This window comes from Cyrtonyx montezumae, unplaced genomic scaffold (genome assembly GCF_038088225.1).
Source record: "Cyrtonyx montezumae isolate F1298 unplaced genomic scaffold, pur_monq_1.0 scaffold_8, whole genome shotgun sequence".
Classification (NCBI taxonomy): Eukaryota; Metazoa; Chordata; class Aves; order Galliformes; family Odontophoridae; genus Cyrtonyx; species Cyrtonyx montezumae.
Genome location: NW_027072089.1, coordinates 77,160,191 through 77,178,733, shown reverse-complemented (window position 1 = coordinate 77,178,733; position 18,543 = coordinate 77,160,191). Strand labels below are relative to the sequence as shown.

General features: G+C 38.4%; 1 protein-coding gene across 1 annotated transcript; it reads left to right on the top strand.

The window, feature by feature from the left end:
- Nucleotides 1–17,414, top strand: KDSR (3-ketodihydrosphingosine reductase). The gene is made up of 10 exons (XM_065753142.1): nt 1–134; nt 4,204–4,293; nt 4,705–4,761; nt 8,019–8,084; nt 8,226–8,321; nt 9,426–9,617; nt 10,592–10,675; nt 13,164–13,247; nt 15,024–15,125; nt 15,454–17,414. The coding sequence occupies exons 1-10, from the start codon at nt 27–29 to the stop codon at nt 15,571–15,573; spliced, it is 999 nt and encodes a 332-aa protein (XP_065609214.1). The 5' UTR covers nt 1–26; the 3' UTR covers nt 15,574–17,414.
- The last annotated feature ends 1,129 nt before the right edge of the window (nt 17,415–18,543 follow it).

The window sequence follows — 18,543 nt, the reverse complement described above, 5'->3', positions numbered from 1 at the left end:
CCTCGGCTGCGAGCCCGGCCCGAGCCATGCTGCTCCTGGCGGCCGCCTTCATCGTGGCCGTCGTCCTTCTCCTCTACATGGTGTCGCCGCTCATCAGCCCCAAGCCGCTCAAGCTGCCCGGCGCGCACGTCGTGGTGAGTGGAGCGGGAATTCCCGCTTCCCCCCGCCTGACCGACCCCGGGGTGGGGGGGGCTGGGCGGGGACAGGCCGCGGCCGCCGTGTCCCGGGGAAGGCCCCGCCGCATGTCAGGCCGAGCGGCTGTCCCCGTCCACGAGCGACCGTTCGGTTGGCTGCGATCAGCGTGGTGGAAGAGGGGCTTTGGGGGAGGGCTTCGCGGTCTGTGGAGGAGCACGTGGGTGCGTGAGCTGCGGTCCTTCGGTCGGCTGTCGGAGCTTGGCGTTAATCTGCTCTTGAGCTCCGTGTGCTTCCTCTTCTGTTTGTGTCCGTCCACCTGTTTTAGGGCTGCTCTTTGCAGACAGAGCTGGTCCCGGCTTGGAGCTGTCCAAGTTGCGACAGTATTCCCGAACTACTTGGTGCAATAGGTTTTACTGGGTACTGTAACTTGCTTTACAGCATCGTATCCTGACAGATGATAGAGTGTGAGTGGAGGCTCTTCCCACAGCAGTAACACTCGCTGAGCAAGCCTTCCATAGCACGTAGAAGCAAAGCTGGAGCAGGGTGAGAGGCTTCTGCAACACTTACACGGAGACAGAACAGCAAGCAGTGAAGTGCCCAGTGTATTTTGTTCCCAAATACTGCTCGCTTGGTTGTTTTCAAACTGATTATCCCAAGTGTTGTCTTTATGCTGTTAAGCTGTTTCAAAAGCTGCTCTGCTGGTTCTTCTCTTTTTTTTTTTTCCAAAGAGCCTTTTCAGTCAGCTCACGCTGAAAATGATAACAAATAATCTTGTCAATAGAAGAAAAAAGCTGTAGGTATTTGTTGGCATCAGGATATGAGTCAGTGGGTGATCGGCTTCACTGGCATTGCCGCTGGCAGAAGCGGTTGTTTGATTGTGGCTTCAGTTATGCTCTTAAGGCGTTCATGCAAACAAATGAAACGTGGAGCAGTTGTTTTGGGGTTTGTTAGTTTTTGGATGTGTAGGTGCTGCTGATAACCATGATGCTGTTCAACTTGCGTGTTTGGATTTCAAATGTTTGAGTGAGTTGTGTTAGGAAAAATAGTGGGTGATGGTTCTGTAAATCAGAAACTGTGCTCATGGAGGCTCTACCCTCTCCAAGAATCACTTGTGTGATGGAAACACTGCATGACAGGAGGTATGCTTTAGAGAGGGACAGTGACCACAGGAGCCTCTTCCTACTTAGAGAGGAATGGAACTCCACATAACACCAAATTACTGATCTAATCTTGTGGGGGTGTCTTACTATTCTGTATCTGCTGTGTATTTTGGGAATCCCAGTGGGCACCAATAAATAAGAAGGTCTTCACAGCCATCAGGTTGACTCAAGCATCAGGTTTCGCTCACTTAGTAAAAATGCTTTCGTGTATGTATTTCCTTTTGTAGGCTGATGCTTGCAGTAATGTAAGGATGGTTGCTGCTTGTGACTGTCTTCCAGGGCCTTCCACTTAGATATAGTCAAACCTCAGAATACCCAAACCACCAGTGTAAGGGCTATCTTAGGTCTAGGAATGGTTTCACCACTTCCTTGCAGAGCCCATCAGATAACAGCAGCAGGCTTTGGGTGTCCTTGCAGTTGACCCATCTTGGTGTCTCAGCTTTGTCACTCTTGCACTGGGAGCAGGGTGACCTGTGGCTTGGGTGCTTCTGAATTGCTTATCAAAAAGTCATTTGGAGTCCAATCATGCACACCAGTCAGAGCAGGTTACAGGGATGTTCTGTTTCAGTGGAACTAAATACCTTCTGTGAAGAAGGTCTAAAAGTGTGAAGCCAGCTTGCATCCTGTGCTGCTAAGTGAAAGCTAATGAGCTCTCTTGGAAATAGTCTATCAGTCAGGTCTTCATTTTGATTGCTTCGGATGATAGTTGTGAAGATTGGGAATTGCACTTCATTGGTCAATGAATTGTTCTGTTTCCTTACTGTTACATTGCCACTCATGGTGCATGTTTATTAACAACTTCCAACGTATTAGTAACAGCTTTCCACCTAAAGGCTGAAGTTCCCAGCTAACTGATTCTGCCTTCTGTCACTGACCTATCTGACATGAGCCCTATCCAGTTTTCTTCAGTTTGTGACACTTAGCAATTGGTACAGGTAGCAATCAGCTGTGCCTCAGTGCTGTGCCAACCATGGGAATCAAAGCAATCTTCCACACGTGTTAGTTAGCCCCTGTGCTGACGTACCAGCTGCTGCTGAAAATCTGTAGAAGCAGCTCATGAATGCCCTGGAACTGAAGTTTGCCTGAATACATCACACTGAATCTTTTAATCCTTCTAGAGATGTACTGCAATGTTGAGAGATGCTTTGGAAATAAAACTAAAAATTCTTAACTTCTTTCCATCGTGAAGAATTAAATGATGCCGGGGTTCTGCTGGAGTCCTGAAACATTAACACTCATTCTTACAGACTTAATTTGCTTAGGAAGCAGTCTTCCTTTATTCAGAGTGCTACATCTTTAAACGTCTCCAGAACAGAGCGTGCATCTTGAAGTCATCCTTGAGGGTTAGCGTAGTGAAGCTTATTTTGCAGAGAGTCATTTAGAAACTGATTTGAAGCAGCTTTCTGTAATAGAGGGAATCTGTTAAGCTCTGTTTAAACTGAAATTAGTTATTGTAAGTTCTTGAGCCGTTGGTGACAGCAGACAGACTAGACAAAAACTATGGACTATGTTGAAAATATGTTTGCTGAGGTTATATGATCAGCCATGGAATCCTAAGCTGTTTTCTTTGAAGCTTTGTGAGGAAACACTTATAAGATAGAAGAGTTTGGTGACTCATGGAAGTGTACTTCTGACTCTTCTGACTTTACTGCCTCCAGGAATATGAAACAATTTTGAGGATAGTGAGTCTGAAAAGAAAATTGAGGCACGTGTGGATGAGGCTGGCAGCCTTTGCTCTTCCACTAGTTGGCTCAGCACGTTCCATTTCTCATAGTTGAAGTGGAGGTTATACATCGCTTTCTCTGAAGTCTCGATAAAGAACGTAAGCAACAACTTCCAGGGGAAAATGAATCTCTTTTTTTAAATATTAAAGTCTGTATTTCAGAACTCGCTTCATCAACAAAGCATTCCAATATTTTTCTCAGTAATTTGCTCTTAGGTGAAAAATCAACAAATCTGATCATACAAGGAAAATACAGCTGTGTTATTTAAGGACTGTAGGCATGTACAGACTGAGACTGGGTTTAAATGAACAAATCACCTGAAAGTCAGGAACGCGCTTCAGTTTTTGTTGAAAGGAGATGTTGTGTCACCATCTATGTTCTGTTTTAAACAGGGTTTGCAAATAGGTTTCTGGAGGGTACTGAGAGGGGTGTTAAGGTGACTTTAACCTGTATAGTACCTCCACATATAATGTGGGGCTGTAGCCATCACCTTGTATTTGTCTACAGACAAACTGTTTATTTCCTACTTGCATGGAAGACTGCTGGGAATTATGGTTTAGGGGAAGAAGAAAAGGCTTATGGAGGCACAGAACTGGGATCCCCACAAAAAGACATTGAGAAATGGCACAGGCAGTTCAGTGTCCAGACACGGACTGTGAGACGTGTTCTACAGAGGGCCTGCTGTCAAATTAAGGACGTTAATTTAATAAGAAAGAAGGTAATTTCTTTAGTCCTCTTTGTTTACGTGATGTTTTTGGCAGACAATCTATGATTGCTCATTTTATGAATTTTTATTGTAGCTAGGCATGGAGGGACAGTATATAATTGCATTCTTAATGTTAATAGTGATTTCTAACTTAGAACTGTTACTGTATTTTAGAAATAACTTTGTCAAAGGCAAGTGAGAGGTCACATGTGGGAGTGGGTTTAAGTGAGCCTGACGTAACAAATATGGAAAAAATACCACCAAGGTAAAGCTGGTTTTTGGGACAGTGATCATTGCTTGACAGGGTAGTGAGATTTCATTTTTCCATTCACTCTCTTAAATAAATTAACTTTTGTGCATCATACTTCACTGGGTAATATTTGAATCTCAGTACACTCTTAGAATTTTGATTTGACTTTCTATGGTATATGAGTAGGGATTAGAATGATGGACTAACTGACTTCCAAATAACTTCTAGGTAACTGGAGGCTCCAGTGGAATTGGAAAATGTATTGCTATTGAATGTTATAAGCAAGGTGCTTTCATAACGCTGATTGCAAGAGATGAGGTAAGTGCATTCGTGTTTTTGCTGGCTACACTATGTTCATGAAATTGGTAGTTGAGGAATAATTTGGGAAGTGATAATTACTCATACTTTTTTTTTCACTGTATGCTTTAAGGTGATACTAATAATTTAAATGTAGTATATTTTCAGAGTAGAGATGTCTGCCTTTTTAAGGAGTGTAGCCCAGCATGCAACTTGTGATAAGCTTGCCTTAAAACTCTGCCGTTGCTATCACGTGGAGTTGATATTTTGATCATATGTTCATAAATCTCTAAGATGAAAATAGTAAAGTGATATTGTTAGCTGATGATAATGTTCTTGTTTTTAGAGAATGTTTCTAAGGCTTCTCAAATGCTGAAGACTAATATGTTCTCATAACTGTGGTGCTTTAGCTGTTCTTACTGTCCGTTTCAGAACAAGCTGTTACAGACAAAGAAGGAAATAGAAAAATACTCAGTTAATGACAAGCAGGTAAGATCACTGCTACCTGTAACTGTTGTTTCAAATTAGTTACTACAACATAATTTCAGTAGTCTGGCTTTTAAAACTGTTAGACAAAGGTAGGTGAGGCCTTCCTTGAATTTAAAAAATACTATTATGCCTCTGTGTGATGTTCCAAACTCTTCTGCATTTGATGTTGCCTGGTTATATGCTAACTTCCTTCAGAGGAAAAGATTGGTATCTTCAACTGTAGGAGTAATAGAATATTTTTGGTGGCTGCAATTTGCTGTCACTCCATAAGTGTTTGTATCATTCAAGATCGAGGAGAACAGCCTGCTTTTTTCAAGTCTCTCTTTGAGAGATCATAAATACAGCTATTGTAATGGGGAAGAAATGTAGATACTTATCTCCAGATTTTGTTCCCTATGTTGTGCTGCATACTACTATTTTCTGGCAGAGCACTGAGATTTCTAAACACCAAAGGTGCTTTGGTAAACAAATAGTGTACTCACGCTTAATGTGCTGTGTCAGTGTGTAATGCTTGCTGGGGCATTGGCTTTCTGTGTTTAAAAAACACAACTTCAAGATGAAATACAATTTTTTTTCTTAATACTCATAATCCAAAGGAGAAGGGAAACAGTGTTGAGACGATTGCATCTTTGATTTCATCTTTCTTGTGTTCCAGAACTTGGTTATTTTCATTACTACAAGTGCAAGCAATTTGCTTGTGATAGGGGATTTGGTGTCTACTGGGTGTAGCAAATCACTTTTTTAGCCTGGTGAATTAATAAGTTGGATATTCTCTTGAAAAGAAGCAATGGAGAAAGATGAATACTTGGAAGCAATGTTAGTACTAGCTGATATAAATGAAGGTATCAAGAGAACTTAGTAAGATTCTGTCTTTGCTCATTTCTGTCAAATGGCTCAAGAGGATCTTTTTTTCTTTTTCCGTTCATGTTGCCTTACTCAGATCAAACTTATTTCAAAGTATTAAGTCATATGAGGTGAAGAGGAACAACATTTTGTTCCCTTTTGCAACAAATAAATCCTGGTAACTGTTTTTCTTTAGCTGCTCTATTCTTTTCCCAGGGTTGACAATGAATTTGATCCTTTGTCAAACACTGTCACAATGCTCTTGCTAAGAATCTGTCTGAGCTTGACAGATGTGAACTTCCATTTTTCTGTTTTAAGAATAGTACTAGGTACATGCCTGCAAGAGTTTCAGTTAAAATTTCAGAAAGTTCAAGACTGAACAAGCTTCAGTGTGGGCTAAACAGGATTGTTTTAGCAGCAGCAGCTTTAGACTTGTCTATGCTTCATCTGGCTGTAGTGGGAGTGCCCTCCCGTGTGCCTGTTGCTGAGCTGTAGTCATTGTCACACGTAAGTCTGCCTGCTCTGAATTCAGAGAACACAATTAGAAAAAGCAGGGTGTCTGGAACAGCAGATAAGGAGCTGACAAAATGAGGGCAGTTGAACTGACAGAGGCTGTATGAGAAGATCTCTGAAAGTATAGAGAAAGATGTTATCTGGTGTGGATTGCCAGACCACAGAGACTGTTATATTTGTAAGATGCCAAGCTAGGGGGCAAAAATCCAGAGGAAATACCACTTTTTACATGATGATATGCTCTATACATTCTGCTCATATATGTATATGTAAAACTACATTTCACTGAGAGCCAGGATTCATGCATTTTAGTGTTTGATTTGGCATGTGTTCTCTGAAAGATATTTATTTGTGATTTATTTAGAATGCTGACAGCACAGCCTTTACAAATAAAGGTGTGCAGTGGAATGAAGTACTTGCCCTTAATTTTTGTGAAATTTCTTTAAATCCCTTTTGTAGTATGGAACATTCCTAGTTACCTCACTGGGAGTGGAATTGAGCTTTTACTGAGAAATGAATGCTTTGGCAGTGATCAGACAATGCACTATTAGAACAAAAGACAAGGAACTGGAATGAGGATATTAGACTTCCTGGCAGCATAATCTGTTTATTAGGACCACATCCACAGTGCATGCTCTGGAGTGAAGGTAATCAGCTTAATGCAGCAGAAAGGAAATACAATAATAGAAGCAAAAAGATGAATTGTATAATGTGGGTAATAATAAATGCTGGTAGCCAGTGGCCGCTTCGGTAGTTCCTGAGTGTGTTGCTCACAGTATGATTAACTGATCTGTGGCCCGATGTCCAATTTTTGTATGGAACTGTGATTTTTAACCTTGCTGATCTAGTAAAGGCATCAAGATAGTAAATCAGTGTTATCGTAGTTCAGCTGTTATTTTGTTCTCAAACTTAAGTCAAAGATAAATATTTCCAAAATCTAAAAATGCCCTAAGGGGAGATGCTTGCTGACCAGCCAATAAATTGCACCACAAGTTTACTCTGATGTCCAACTATGCACGGTGCTGGAAGGCAGGAATAGCCAACCTGCTGCACAGGAATGGCAAGCAGATTCTGTTTATGTAGCTGGGAAGTGTTGCAGTCTGACCAGAGGCAAAACTGACGAATGACTAGCTGCCAAAGCAGTTAGTTACACTTTGGTAAGCTTTTCTTCATTTTTGTTGGCGTGCTTCATGGCAAGTGACCCTGCTGACACTTGTTAGAAACTGGTGATGACTTTATTTCACCTCAAACCAGTTTTAAATGAATTAAACAAAGTAAAGTAAGGCATAGAGGTTAGGATAACAATATAGGAGTTTCTACTTTTACTGTGGTATGTGATTGCTTCTCCTTTCAGGATAATGAGTTGCCCCAGAACTGTACTGGTTGTTTAGCAGAGAGGATGGTCAATCTGTAAATCCCTGGCCGGGCTGGAGTTGGCAGTGATCTTACAGTTGGTGATACCCCAAAGTCAATGCTTCCTTTGACTGGTAGTTGACTGGAAGGTGCTTCAAAACTTAGATTCCAAGATAATGTTGCTAAAAGTAATCAGCAATTTTAAAGAAAATCTATACCTAACTCCCAGCTGCCACAAAAATTAAGGCATTGCTGTCTCGTTGTTGTTGTTATTCATATACTTATTCTCCTCTGGGCCAATGTCTGTTTTCGTTTTCCTGTATCATTCAAATGAAAATCCATAATCTCTTGTTCCCAGACAAGGAATAATCATTAAATCACTATTTAGGCATATGTAGCACTGTGCCACTGATAAGTTATTCATAATCTTTTTTTGTTTCTTCTAATTTTGTCCCTGATATAACCTAATTAAGCAGTGTGCAGTTTCTTCTGGAGCCAACCATTCTTGGACTTAGGTTATAAAATGTTCTTTCATTTTCCTTTTTTAGGTTGTACTGTGTATTTCTGTTGATGTATCTAAAGACTATGAACAGGTGGAGAATGTTCTAAAACAGGTGAGAAGCAACTGTTTCATCTGTGTGTATATTCAGGTCATCTCTGTGTGATGTGTTTCAAGTGGCAATATATTTTATGATACTGTACTATACAAATGCTATTTCCTGCTGAAGAGCTTCTTAACTTCTGTCCTCTTGCAGGCTCAGGAGAAGCTGGGACCAGTTGACCTGCTTGTAAACTGTGCAGGAACATCAGTTACAGGAAAATTTGAAGATATTGAAGTGAATTCTTTTGAAGTGAGTGATAGTGCTTTATTTCACTGCAAGTAATTTGTCCTTCCCCTATTCTAAGAAATAGATTGTTTTACTTTGTCTTTGCAGACTGTCTGAGTAGCGATATATTTCTTTAGTGGTGGTATTCATGTGCACTTTTAGATATGCAAGGATTGCAACTTATTCTTTTTTACCTGATCATTGCTTCAGGACAGTTCAGAACAGTGAATTCTCCACCTGGGATAGGGAAGGACCTCAAGGTGGCAAGAAAGCTTGATGTGTGGCATTATAGTTTAACACGCTGTGGAAAATGCTGAATTTCACGTGGTCTCTTTTTTCCTGGTGAAGATGTGTGGGTTTTTTTTTCACATATTTTGAATCTGTTTAAGAAGAATCCATCTCCTCAGCGTTCAACTGTGAGGTGCACACATTGTTTTTAACTTGGTGCAACTTGATGGAAAGTAAAGAAGCAACAAGAAAACCTATACTGAAACATAAATAATATTAAAAAAAACCCTACCCCTCTGTTTTGGTTACTTTGATTCTCACCTCATCATTGAGCCATCTGAAAGTGCTAAATAGCTGTAATGTTACAGGAGGTGGAACCGTAAGTGTAAATAATCTGTTTTATTGCTTGTATGGGCTACCGGTTGTGTTTTAAGTCTTCAGGAGAGTGAAACGGAAGAATTCATCTTATCTGCCAAAGATGAGAACTTGTGCATAAATATATAGAATATTTCCTGTTTCCTTTTTTTAGGAAGCCCTTTAAACTTTCATTTCAATGTTTTCATACGTTGTGTATGAATGAACAGTGTCAAGGAAGCATTCCAAGTCAGATTTTTTTTGTAATTTGCCCTTTCTCCTTTGTGAATGCCATAATAGTCGCATTATCAGTATCCTGAATGCCACTGACACTCGTATATGCAGTACATTTATTTTGTCTTAAGGTGAGATTCTTACCTATAGAATGGTTAATGAAACTAATACAGTAGAAAACAGTTGTTTATTTTGCTAGCTGATAGAAATGCAGATCTAGTGAACTTCGATGTTAAAGCCTCAGTAGGGATTTTGGAGTAATAATATTAGACATTTTGACTCTAATACCAATTTACTATCATTTTTTTACAGAGGTTAATGGCAGTTAATTATCTAGGTAGTGTTTACCCAAGTCGTGCAGTAATCTCTACTATGAAAGAGCGACGGATGGGAAGGATCGTGTTTGTATCATCTCAGGCTGGGCAGTTAGGTCTTTTTGGTTATACAGCCTATTCTCCAACAAAGTTTGCTCTTCGAGGATTGGCCGAAGCCCTACAAATGGAGGTGTGTTAAATGACTTAAGTATTCTTGCTTGTAAACAAAAGCATATTTTCACTAGCAGCAAGTGAATTTTATTTCGGCACTCTTACTCTGCATGTTGTGTTGGTACTTCTCTGGGAGCAGTACAGCCATATTGCTCTGTGTGTGGCTGTGGAAACTAAGTTACTTCAGTTGCATAAGGGAGAAGAAACTTGGCTTGTTTCTAGAGCTGAAGATGACCACATACAAACATACATGTTCTATTTATCTTAGTGAAAGGGACTTGAATTTTAAGCAGAATGGTATTGAGGATCCCACAGATATGTGAGGGATTGGCACTTAGGCCAGTGATTCTCATGCTGGTTACAAGGCCATGATAAATAAATGGTATGTGAATTATATGAGATAGTAAAACTTGCAAGCTTGAATGTAATAACAAAGTTTTTTGTTCAAAGTGGTTCACTCCTCTATACATTGGCATATGTGAGTTTTATACGTTGCAATGTTCTAAGCTTATGTTCAAGACAAAAAAAAAACACATAGTTTTCATCATTTGATGGAATGAGGCTTGTAAGGATGTCACTGTTGTAAGACTGGTAAAATTGATTTGAAAGTGATTTTCCTTAATGTCCATTTGGTTCTAGACCCCTTCATGGTCAATGTTGTTATCCTGTTCCACTCGGCATAGTGGATTGTGTTGGTCAGGATAAGAGTTCTGGCCTCTGACAGTGGGACTGCAGAGTCTCTGTTCAGACTGGTTGCATTTTTGCTGGGTTTTTAGAGGTTTTTACTAAACAAAGCAACGCAATCATCTCTTTAAAATCTGTTGGCTTCCTTATTTGACAAAACTCCAAGTCTTGCAAATGCTGAGTACGCAGATGATTTAACACTACAAGCAATTTCAAGATATAAAGCAAGTGTGAATTTAAGAAAAATTAACAAAGTTAAGAGATCCATGTAAAGGCTGTCAGTAATAACGCTTCTTTTGTGAACTGCAGGTCAAACCTTACAATATCTACATAACAGTGGCTTATCCTCCAGATACTGATACTCCAGGCTTTGCAGAAGAAAGTAAAACAAAGGTAAATTGTTTTTCAGCAGTACTGTAATGCTTTTAAAGGTTTACTTCATAATAAACAATGCATTTCAGATATCATTCACTTCTGTAGTACTATTGAAAGCAGTGCATATTAAAATGTTTAAAATACTTAAACACTTGGATTTTATACACTTAGTGTAGTTTATTGTTCTGGGTTTCGATGGAAGAACTGCTTAACTTTAATAGCTGAAACACTAATAAGCTTTTCTGTATGCAATGTAAATATTGTGAAATAGCAAACTAAAACCACTGTAATTTGTTCTGATACAAAAGCTCGATGAGCCAAAAATAATATCCCTATTTTACACCTTTTGATATGATGCTGTTAGGATAGTCCTGACAGGTGAAAGGAAAGCTCCAGTTCTTCACTGAGATTTGCAAACAAGCTATAAAAAAAGGGTGATGGCAGAACTACATTTAGGGCCCCCTGTTTACACTGGTGTATCAGCTAACCAGAGAAAATACTTCTTTTAACTCTGTACACTGCTGTCTGTAGATTAGCCATGTTCAAGATGCTCCATCTAATGGCATGCACAATAGGAAACTGAGGTCAAATTTTCTTTTGTCTTTCACTCTTTCTATAGGAATCAGTGTGGATTGTGTAACACGATTCTTTGGTATAGATATTCTGTATTAAACAAACTCCAACACATCCACACAAAGAATTAGACATCTGCAGACACTCGTGTAGCTTGCATGTTCTTTGTTTTTGCTTCATAATAGCCTATTGCAGGGAAATATATTCACCAGCAAAATGTTCTGTTAACCTCAGATTTCCTTTTAAGGGAGATGTATAACATACAGCTCTGCTATCAAAAAGGCATTGTCTTTTTAAACACCTTTATGCATTGTTTTAGCACACGTGAAGTCTTTGTGTTATGTGTGGCTACCCTCATAGCGTACCTTAAATAACTTTAATATTCTGTTATTTAACAGCTCAGAGTTTCATTCGTTATGGTTGCATTTATTTAGTGCCACTTAGTTTAGAACATCTGTTTCTGTGGTTTGCATCTCATTAAGGCTGAGCTGTTTTATGCTGTAATCATTGCTCATAGTTAGTTCAAGGAAAAAAAAAGTCAGCTACAAGGATGCTTCTTTCTTGTTTAATCATTAAGCTCTTTTTCTGAGATAACTGCTTGACAAATTGTAACGGTGCTTTGACTGGCTAATCAGATGAAGTATTTGATGGTTGAGCACTGCCTGCCTCGTTCTCAACTTGGCATTTAACTTTAGTGAGACGTTCCTGAATAGCTGCTGATTTTTTTCCAAAACTTAGAGCATTGTAGTTTACTTTTGACATCTTTGTATCTCTGATGCGTTTTGTTGATACTGGCAAGTGAATTAAATCATATGTGGGTTATAAAATGGAGATCTGGTGACATAAACCATACCGCTGTAGGATAGCATGTAGAAGGTGTTTTTATGTGACTTCCTCTGACAAAAACACTGAATTTTATAGTTTTTTTTTCTCTTAATACACACATTTAAAAAATAAGTAAATCAGTGAGCCTGGTCAGCACATCACAATTCACAGTTTCACAGATACTTCAGATTGACATTGAGAAGCCTGTAATTAAGCTCTTCCCCAGAAGTGTGGGATTTTTTTCGCCTTTCAAAGGATTAATCTTAGACTGCTTTATGCATGTTAAGTATTTGACTAGGTTTGAATGCTTCCATTCAACTTCATTAAATCTAATTCAATTCTTCTCCATAACAAATTTATTTGTAACTACTCTTCTTTTCCTAATTTAGTGCAATTTGTTCTTTATCAGCAGAACCATTTATCTTAATACATTTATTGTTTAAACTGCTTGCTGTGCATCTAGCTCCAGCGTTGTAGAAGCACATGAATGACAAACAAGCTTCTAAATACTTTTCAAACCTTTTTAATGCTTGCTCTTACAGCAGATCAGACTTTTTTTTTTTTTTTTTTTTTGTAAAAGAAATTGTGACTGATAAAATTGCCATAGCTGCTTTCTTCTAGTAAGGTAAAATGACAGAAATGCTCTGAAACACAATGAAGTGAAATACAGTGATGGATTTTGGTAGATACCAGTTTGAGAAACAAACAAAAAAAGTAAAATCCTACAAAACAAATTTATAAGATACTTTAGGACTATCTTTTTAAATTCATTTCTGGCAAAAAAAAATAATAAATAGGCATTGAGGAGACACAAGCATTTTTCTGGCTTCTGAAAATCAAATACTTGGAAAGAGCACTATCTCGTATTTTCTTGATAATGAATTCCATGGGGAAAAAATACCATCTAAAAGTTGTCAGTTCTCTTTGTAAAACTGTGCTGCTTGTGAAGGTGCTTTTTCTTTTTTAAGTGGATGTTTTAGGTGACAGAGTGATTCTGCTTGTTAGCAGCAACGTCATCCACCTTGAAAGACCCAGAACCAAAGTTTGTCCTTGGTGTTTTCTCTCCTGTGTTCTTAGTCAAACTTATAATGACGTTTTTCTATTAAAGCCCTTGGAGACAAAGCTAATTTCTGAAACCTCATCTGTTTGCCAAGCGGAACAAGTCGCCAGAGTTATAGTCAAAGATGCCATAGTAAGTAAATTATTTATTCAAGTTTGACCTTCATAGGAGAGTCTAAGATGGCATGTAATGCTTGTTTAAGAGAATAACTGAGCTAAAAATATGATCCATTTACAAGAAATGGTCTCTGGTTAGCTGGATCAGGAAGTTTTTCTCTATTCCTTTTTTGCCTCTGTCCCTTAGAATAAAACACTGCCTCAGTATGATACAATGTCTCAAAAGCAGGTTATGAGTTTATTTTAAAGCACTAAACTATATTGACTTTCTGCGTATCAAATGTCGTTTGTCTAACCTCAAAAGCTTACTCGGCTGTTTAATTTTTCTTGAATGTGAGCTTGGATCAAAATGGTCTTCCAATAAATGGAAGACATCTAGCCTTTTCGGCTATAAATGTTTTAACTATCTGATTTATGAGTGATTAAAATACAATATGATGCAATAGTTATAAAAGAGTGTTGCATTTTTTTGAGGAAGGATGAAGATTTGTGCTAAAGATTGCTTCTCAATAAAATAAGAAGCAGCAAGCACCAAGGATGTTCTGAGGTGGAAATAAAAATGAAACTTAATATCCTTAAGGTACAGCAATTAAATTTTAAAATCCGTAATTATGATACAGTTCTAAGTACAATAAATATGGTTTGCAGTTGTTTGAGAAGCTTTTACAGTAGCTTCTCAAGCACAGCAGAGAGGTGCGAAATAACGTCTGGTTTCAGGGAGGTGAGTTTTAAAATCTAGTATGCATTCTGCATTGGTAGTTAAGGAGAACCACTCCCATTTATAATCATAAATATCTGATCTTTCTACACCATGTCTTCCTGTGTTTCAGGTGGTGTTTTAGTTCAGATGTAGTCTTTATGCAGTCCAGCCATCAGCTGAGAGTCTAATATTGAAACTAAAAAGTAGTTCTTTGACTGTAGAAACCGAGTTCTCTCAGGTGTGCGTTGGGTAATACTTCACTCAAATATCATCTCCTCTGCTACTCTGTGTAGATAACTGTGATTGTGGAACACCACCACTTCCTTTCACTTCTGTGATCCATGAATGTTGTCCTTCCAGAATTTCAGAAAGTCTGTTTTCAAACATAACTTGCTAGGGGGAAAAAAAGGGGAGAAACCTGTGATTTAGACAGTTGCATTTGTTTTCTGATGAGTAGTCAAAAAAAAAAAAAAAGACAACAACGACAACATACAAAGCACCTCTTCTTCTGGGGAGCCTCCCTCTCTTCTGTTAGCTGAATTGCTTAGTAAGCAGTGTATTTTGCAATTTTGAGGAGAGCAAATAGAAGTCATTGATATAAGTGAAGGAGGACCTGTTGCTTAGCTTTTGAAGGACACCTCCTCCATCAACTCTCATGCAATAGTAACCTATTTTTAACAAAAGGTTTAGCAGTATTTTACTCAAGTGCAGTAGTGATTGGTGATCTCACAGAAGCAGGGTGCAATTCTCCCTCTGAAACATATTTACAGGGAGAACATTGTGCATTTTCTCTATCAGTAAGCATACTTCAGGAAGAAATTTAGAGCCTTTCTAGCTTACAAAGAAATTTGTAGTAATTTATCACATCTCAATTTTTAGGGAATGCCTTTCAGAATGTTGCTGTATAGTACAAAATATTTCTTAATATATAGGTTCTTAATTGTGGGGTTTTTTTTTACGCTAAGGTATTCATTCATAGTGACATGAAATTAGCTGTGATTATCTTAAATAGCTGTAAAATTAAGTCATGTCACAATCTGCCACAACTGGGTAAGTTACATTTTCCTTAATTGCTGTTTTCCTTCAATTCAGCAAGGGAACTTTAACAGCTTTGTTGGATCGGATGGTTACATGCTATCAATATTGACAAGTGGAATGTCACCAGTCACTTCTATTACTGAAGGTCTTCAGCAGGTAAGGTTTGTAAAAGCCCCATAGTCACAATTCGTTATAGTTTAAAATATGTAGAATGTTATGCAGATGTTGATTGGGTTTTTTTCACCAAGTAGCTCTCAGTACCATGAAGACTTGGATATAAGAATGTTCTTGAGCTGAAGCAGCAATTTGGCAAGAAAGCTGAGATAATTACACGCTGCTTGGTCCTGAACTGGAACCTAGTTATGAATGTTTTCATGTATTGATTATATTGCCTGTCTGGAACGTTTTTCTTTTATTTCATGAGTCAATAACGTGCTACAATCTGGGATCATAAGCGAATTGAAAGACGTTTCTCTGTTTCCAGGTTGTTTGCATGGGCATTTTTCGCATCATTGGCCTCTTTTACCTAGGAAGCTTTGACAGCATCGTTCGACGCTGCATGATGCAAAGAGAAAAATCTGAAAATACAAATAAGACTGAGTAATCTTGAACTGAATTGAAAGAAGAATGTCGAACAGTCCTGGACAGCTTGCTGCTCAAGTGGGACTCAGCTTCTGTGTTGAAGGATTTAGACTGAAGGTACTTGGTTGTATGATAGATGAGTCCCCTCAAAAGCAATGAAAGAAAACAAAAGTCTAACTCCAGAAAATGCCAAGCTATGCAAAAGAGTGATTGAGGATTAGCTTTTATTTTTTCCTTTGGTGATTTGAGCTGGAGGGAATTTGGGAGCTTGTAAGTCATCTGTAAGGTAGAATTTGAGAATGGACCACGTGCGGTAATTCTGGACAAATGCTTAAGTTTTCTCACTTTGGTGCTTCTGTGGAAAAAAGAAAAAGTATGCTATGACAGACCAGGCTGAAGCAGATTAAAGTCCTCTGAACGTGTCAGAACCTCTTGCAAATGTTTTGGGACTGTTTTTAATTTAGAATGTTAACTTTTCCTTTGATGGCCAATCTACAGATCTTTCAGTCAAAGACAACTTTCCTTATTCTGTTCAGCACACAATTGTGGAAACCTTAAGATGACAGATTTATTTTTTTTTGTATAATCTAAGCTTTCTCAGTCTGGGAGTAATTAAAAAGTATGACTTAATATACGCATACTTTCTAAAGGGAGATGAAGAACCCATTCCTACAGAGAAATGCTAGGAGGTGTAACTGGCCCCTGTAGTATGTTGTGAACAAAAAAAGGAAAATCAAACCATTTTCAATTGTGATTACGTCTTTCAACATTGTAAATCATTGAAAAAGTATTTGTCAAAAAGAAAAGTTGTACACTTTTGTCCTCTGCCAGTTTTTGCTTTGGAAAGGGAAGTAGTTTGATGCTGTGGTTTATGCACGTTATTTTTCAGAGCTGCAGACGATGAGCCACACCAGTAGCTGATGATAGAATCAGGCACCAGGCTCTTACAGTAGCAGGAATGTAGCTTTTGGGATGAGGGATGGGGGGGAGAGTCAGAAAAGTATTCCAGGCTTAATGTTATTGTTACGCAGAAAGACTTCTAACGTGACAAGAAATTAGATAAAATTCTCTCCTCTGCCCCTCTCCTGATTTGCTTGATTTACATTGTATATGAATCAAGGCTGCTCCATAACTGCTTCACAATACACAGAACACAATGGTTTTGTTTTGTTTTCTAAGAAATTCCAAGTTTTAACACTGGAAAAGCTTGATGCATAACAACGATGTTTTAAGGGTGCACTATATACACTGTTTATTTAATGGACCACTATAGCAAGTGCCTTGTGAGCTTTTTGTCCCAAAAGCTGTGTATTTTGTATTTATTAGCGCCACTGTGTTTTAAATGTCAAATCTGCCATCTTCAGTCGGTACTCTGAATCTAAAACTACTGTTAAAACTTGGCGTTTTCACTTCCTTGGAAGTAGTATTTAACAGCAAAGCAAGCAGGAACGAGTGTGTTTAAGATGTTCTGTATACCTATTTAAGAAGAGGTATTCAGTTAAGCTGAGAAATAATAGGTGGTTAAGGGGGAAAAGTCTTTGAAATGTAGCTTGTTAATTCTCCCTCTGAATTCAGTTGATCACTTCAAAAGTTTTTGTTCACAGGCTAAACTTGCTTTTAATTTTAATTTTACAAACGTGTTTGGAGGAGTCACGCTGATATTCTCAAAGTGGTTAGAATTTCACTGGATTGCAAACGTCGAGGCATTGCAGAATTCTTCTTAAAACCTACAGTTTTGGTCCTGCCTCTCGACTTTGTTCAGATATGTGAAGTTGTGCATGCCTGTACTGTGTGATCTACTCTCAAAATTAATTTTATTCCTACATTTTTTTTATTCAGCTGGGCTTTAGTGCAGAGAAATTTAGTCTGTGCTGCTAAATGTGAATGACACATAACGGAGCATTTATCATACGCTGTCAGTACTGCCATGTTTCTTAAAGCAACGTAACAATGCTATTTGGACCCAGTTATCTACATCAGTTGTGCAAAAATCAAATATTCCTTTGACCTTCTGCAAAAAGATACTGGAGTGGGTGACTCTGTTATGCAGTCATTTGAAAGATATGCTTCTGTGAATGGCTTTACAGCAACACAAACCTGAAGGTCAGGTCTTGAATCCGGTAAGACTTTGGATACTTGAATTTTTTTGGATCCCCAGCATGGGATATTAAAAGGCTTGCATTTAAGAAACAAACCAGAAGATCAGAGCACACATACTATGATAACTGGGCCTCTTAAGAATATTTCAGGTTGGACATCTTAGCTCGCCAGCCGCTGCTCTGAAAACTGTGACTGAAGACTGCTCCAAATAATGGCTGATTGGAATCCAGCGTGTGTTTGTGAAGGAGGAATACTGGAAAGTGAAAGTTACAGCCCTGATGTAAAGGTGCTTCAGTTCACACCTGATTTTTGCATAGTGCAAGAAGTTGTATTGGCTGTAAAACTGTAGGTTGCATCCCCTCAGCAATTCTAGAAATGTGAACCAGGCAAACTTTTAAAAGAAACAAGTCAAGAGTAATCTCTCTGAATGTTCCAGCTTCTGTTGCTGCACATTAGTACAGTTCGTTTTAACTGATAAACTTTTCAACTGTTTTACTGTCAGAACAGAGCATACTGTCAAATGCAACAGCCTTTAATGTCAACTTTTTTTTATCCCCATTCTAGATCTGCCATCGTATTCATTTTAAGGTCCAATACTAAGTGAAGGAGATGCCTTGTATTCTTGTGGAATAATGTTTGAGTTAAAAAAAATATATATATATATTTTGCTACTTTAAATGTTACAGAACCTCTGCATCGAAGCATTTTAGCAGTGTGTTAGATCCGTGAGGAACTTCAAATAGATGCAAATACTTTTTTGTTAAACTGTCAGTAATTTAATCACTTGTGCCATATCAGGCAGTGTCTTGTCTCTTGTTTTCCTGGTCAGTCTTTAAGATTCTCTTTGGACTTTGATAGTCTTCTCTATTCCGTGTAGTTTCTAATGACTGTC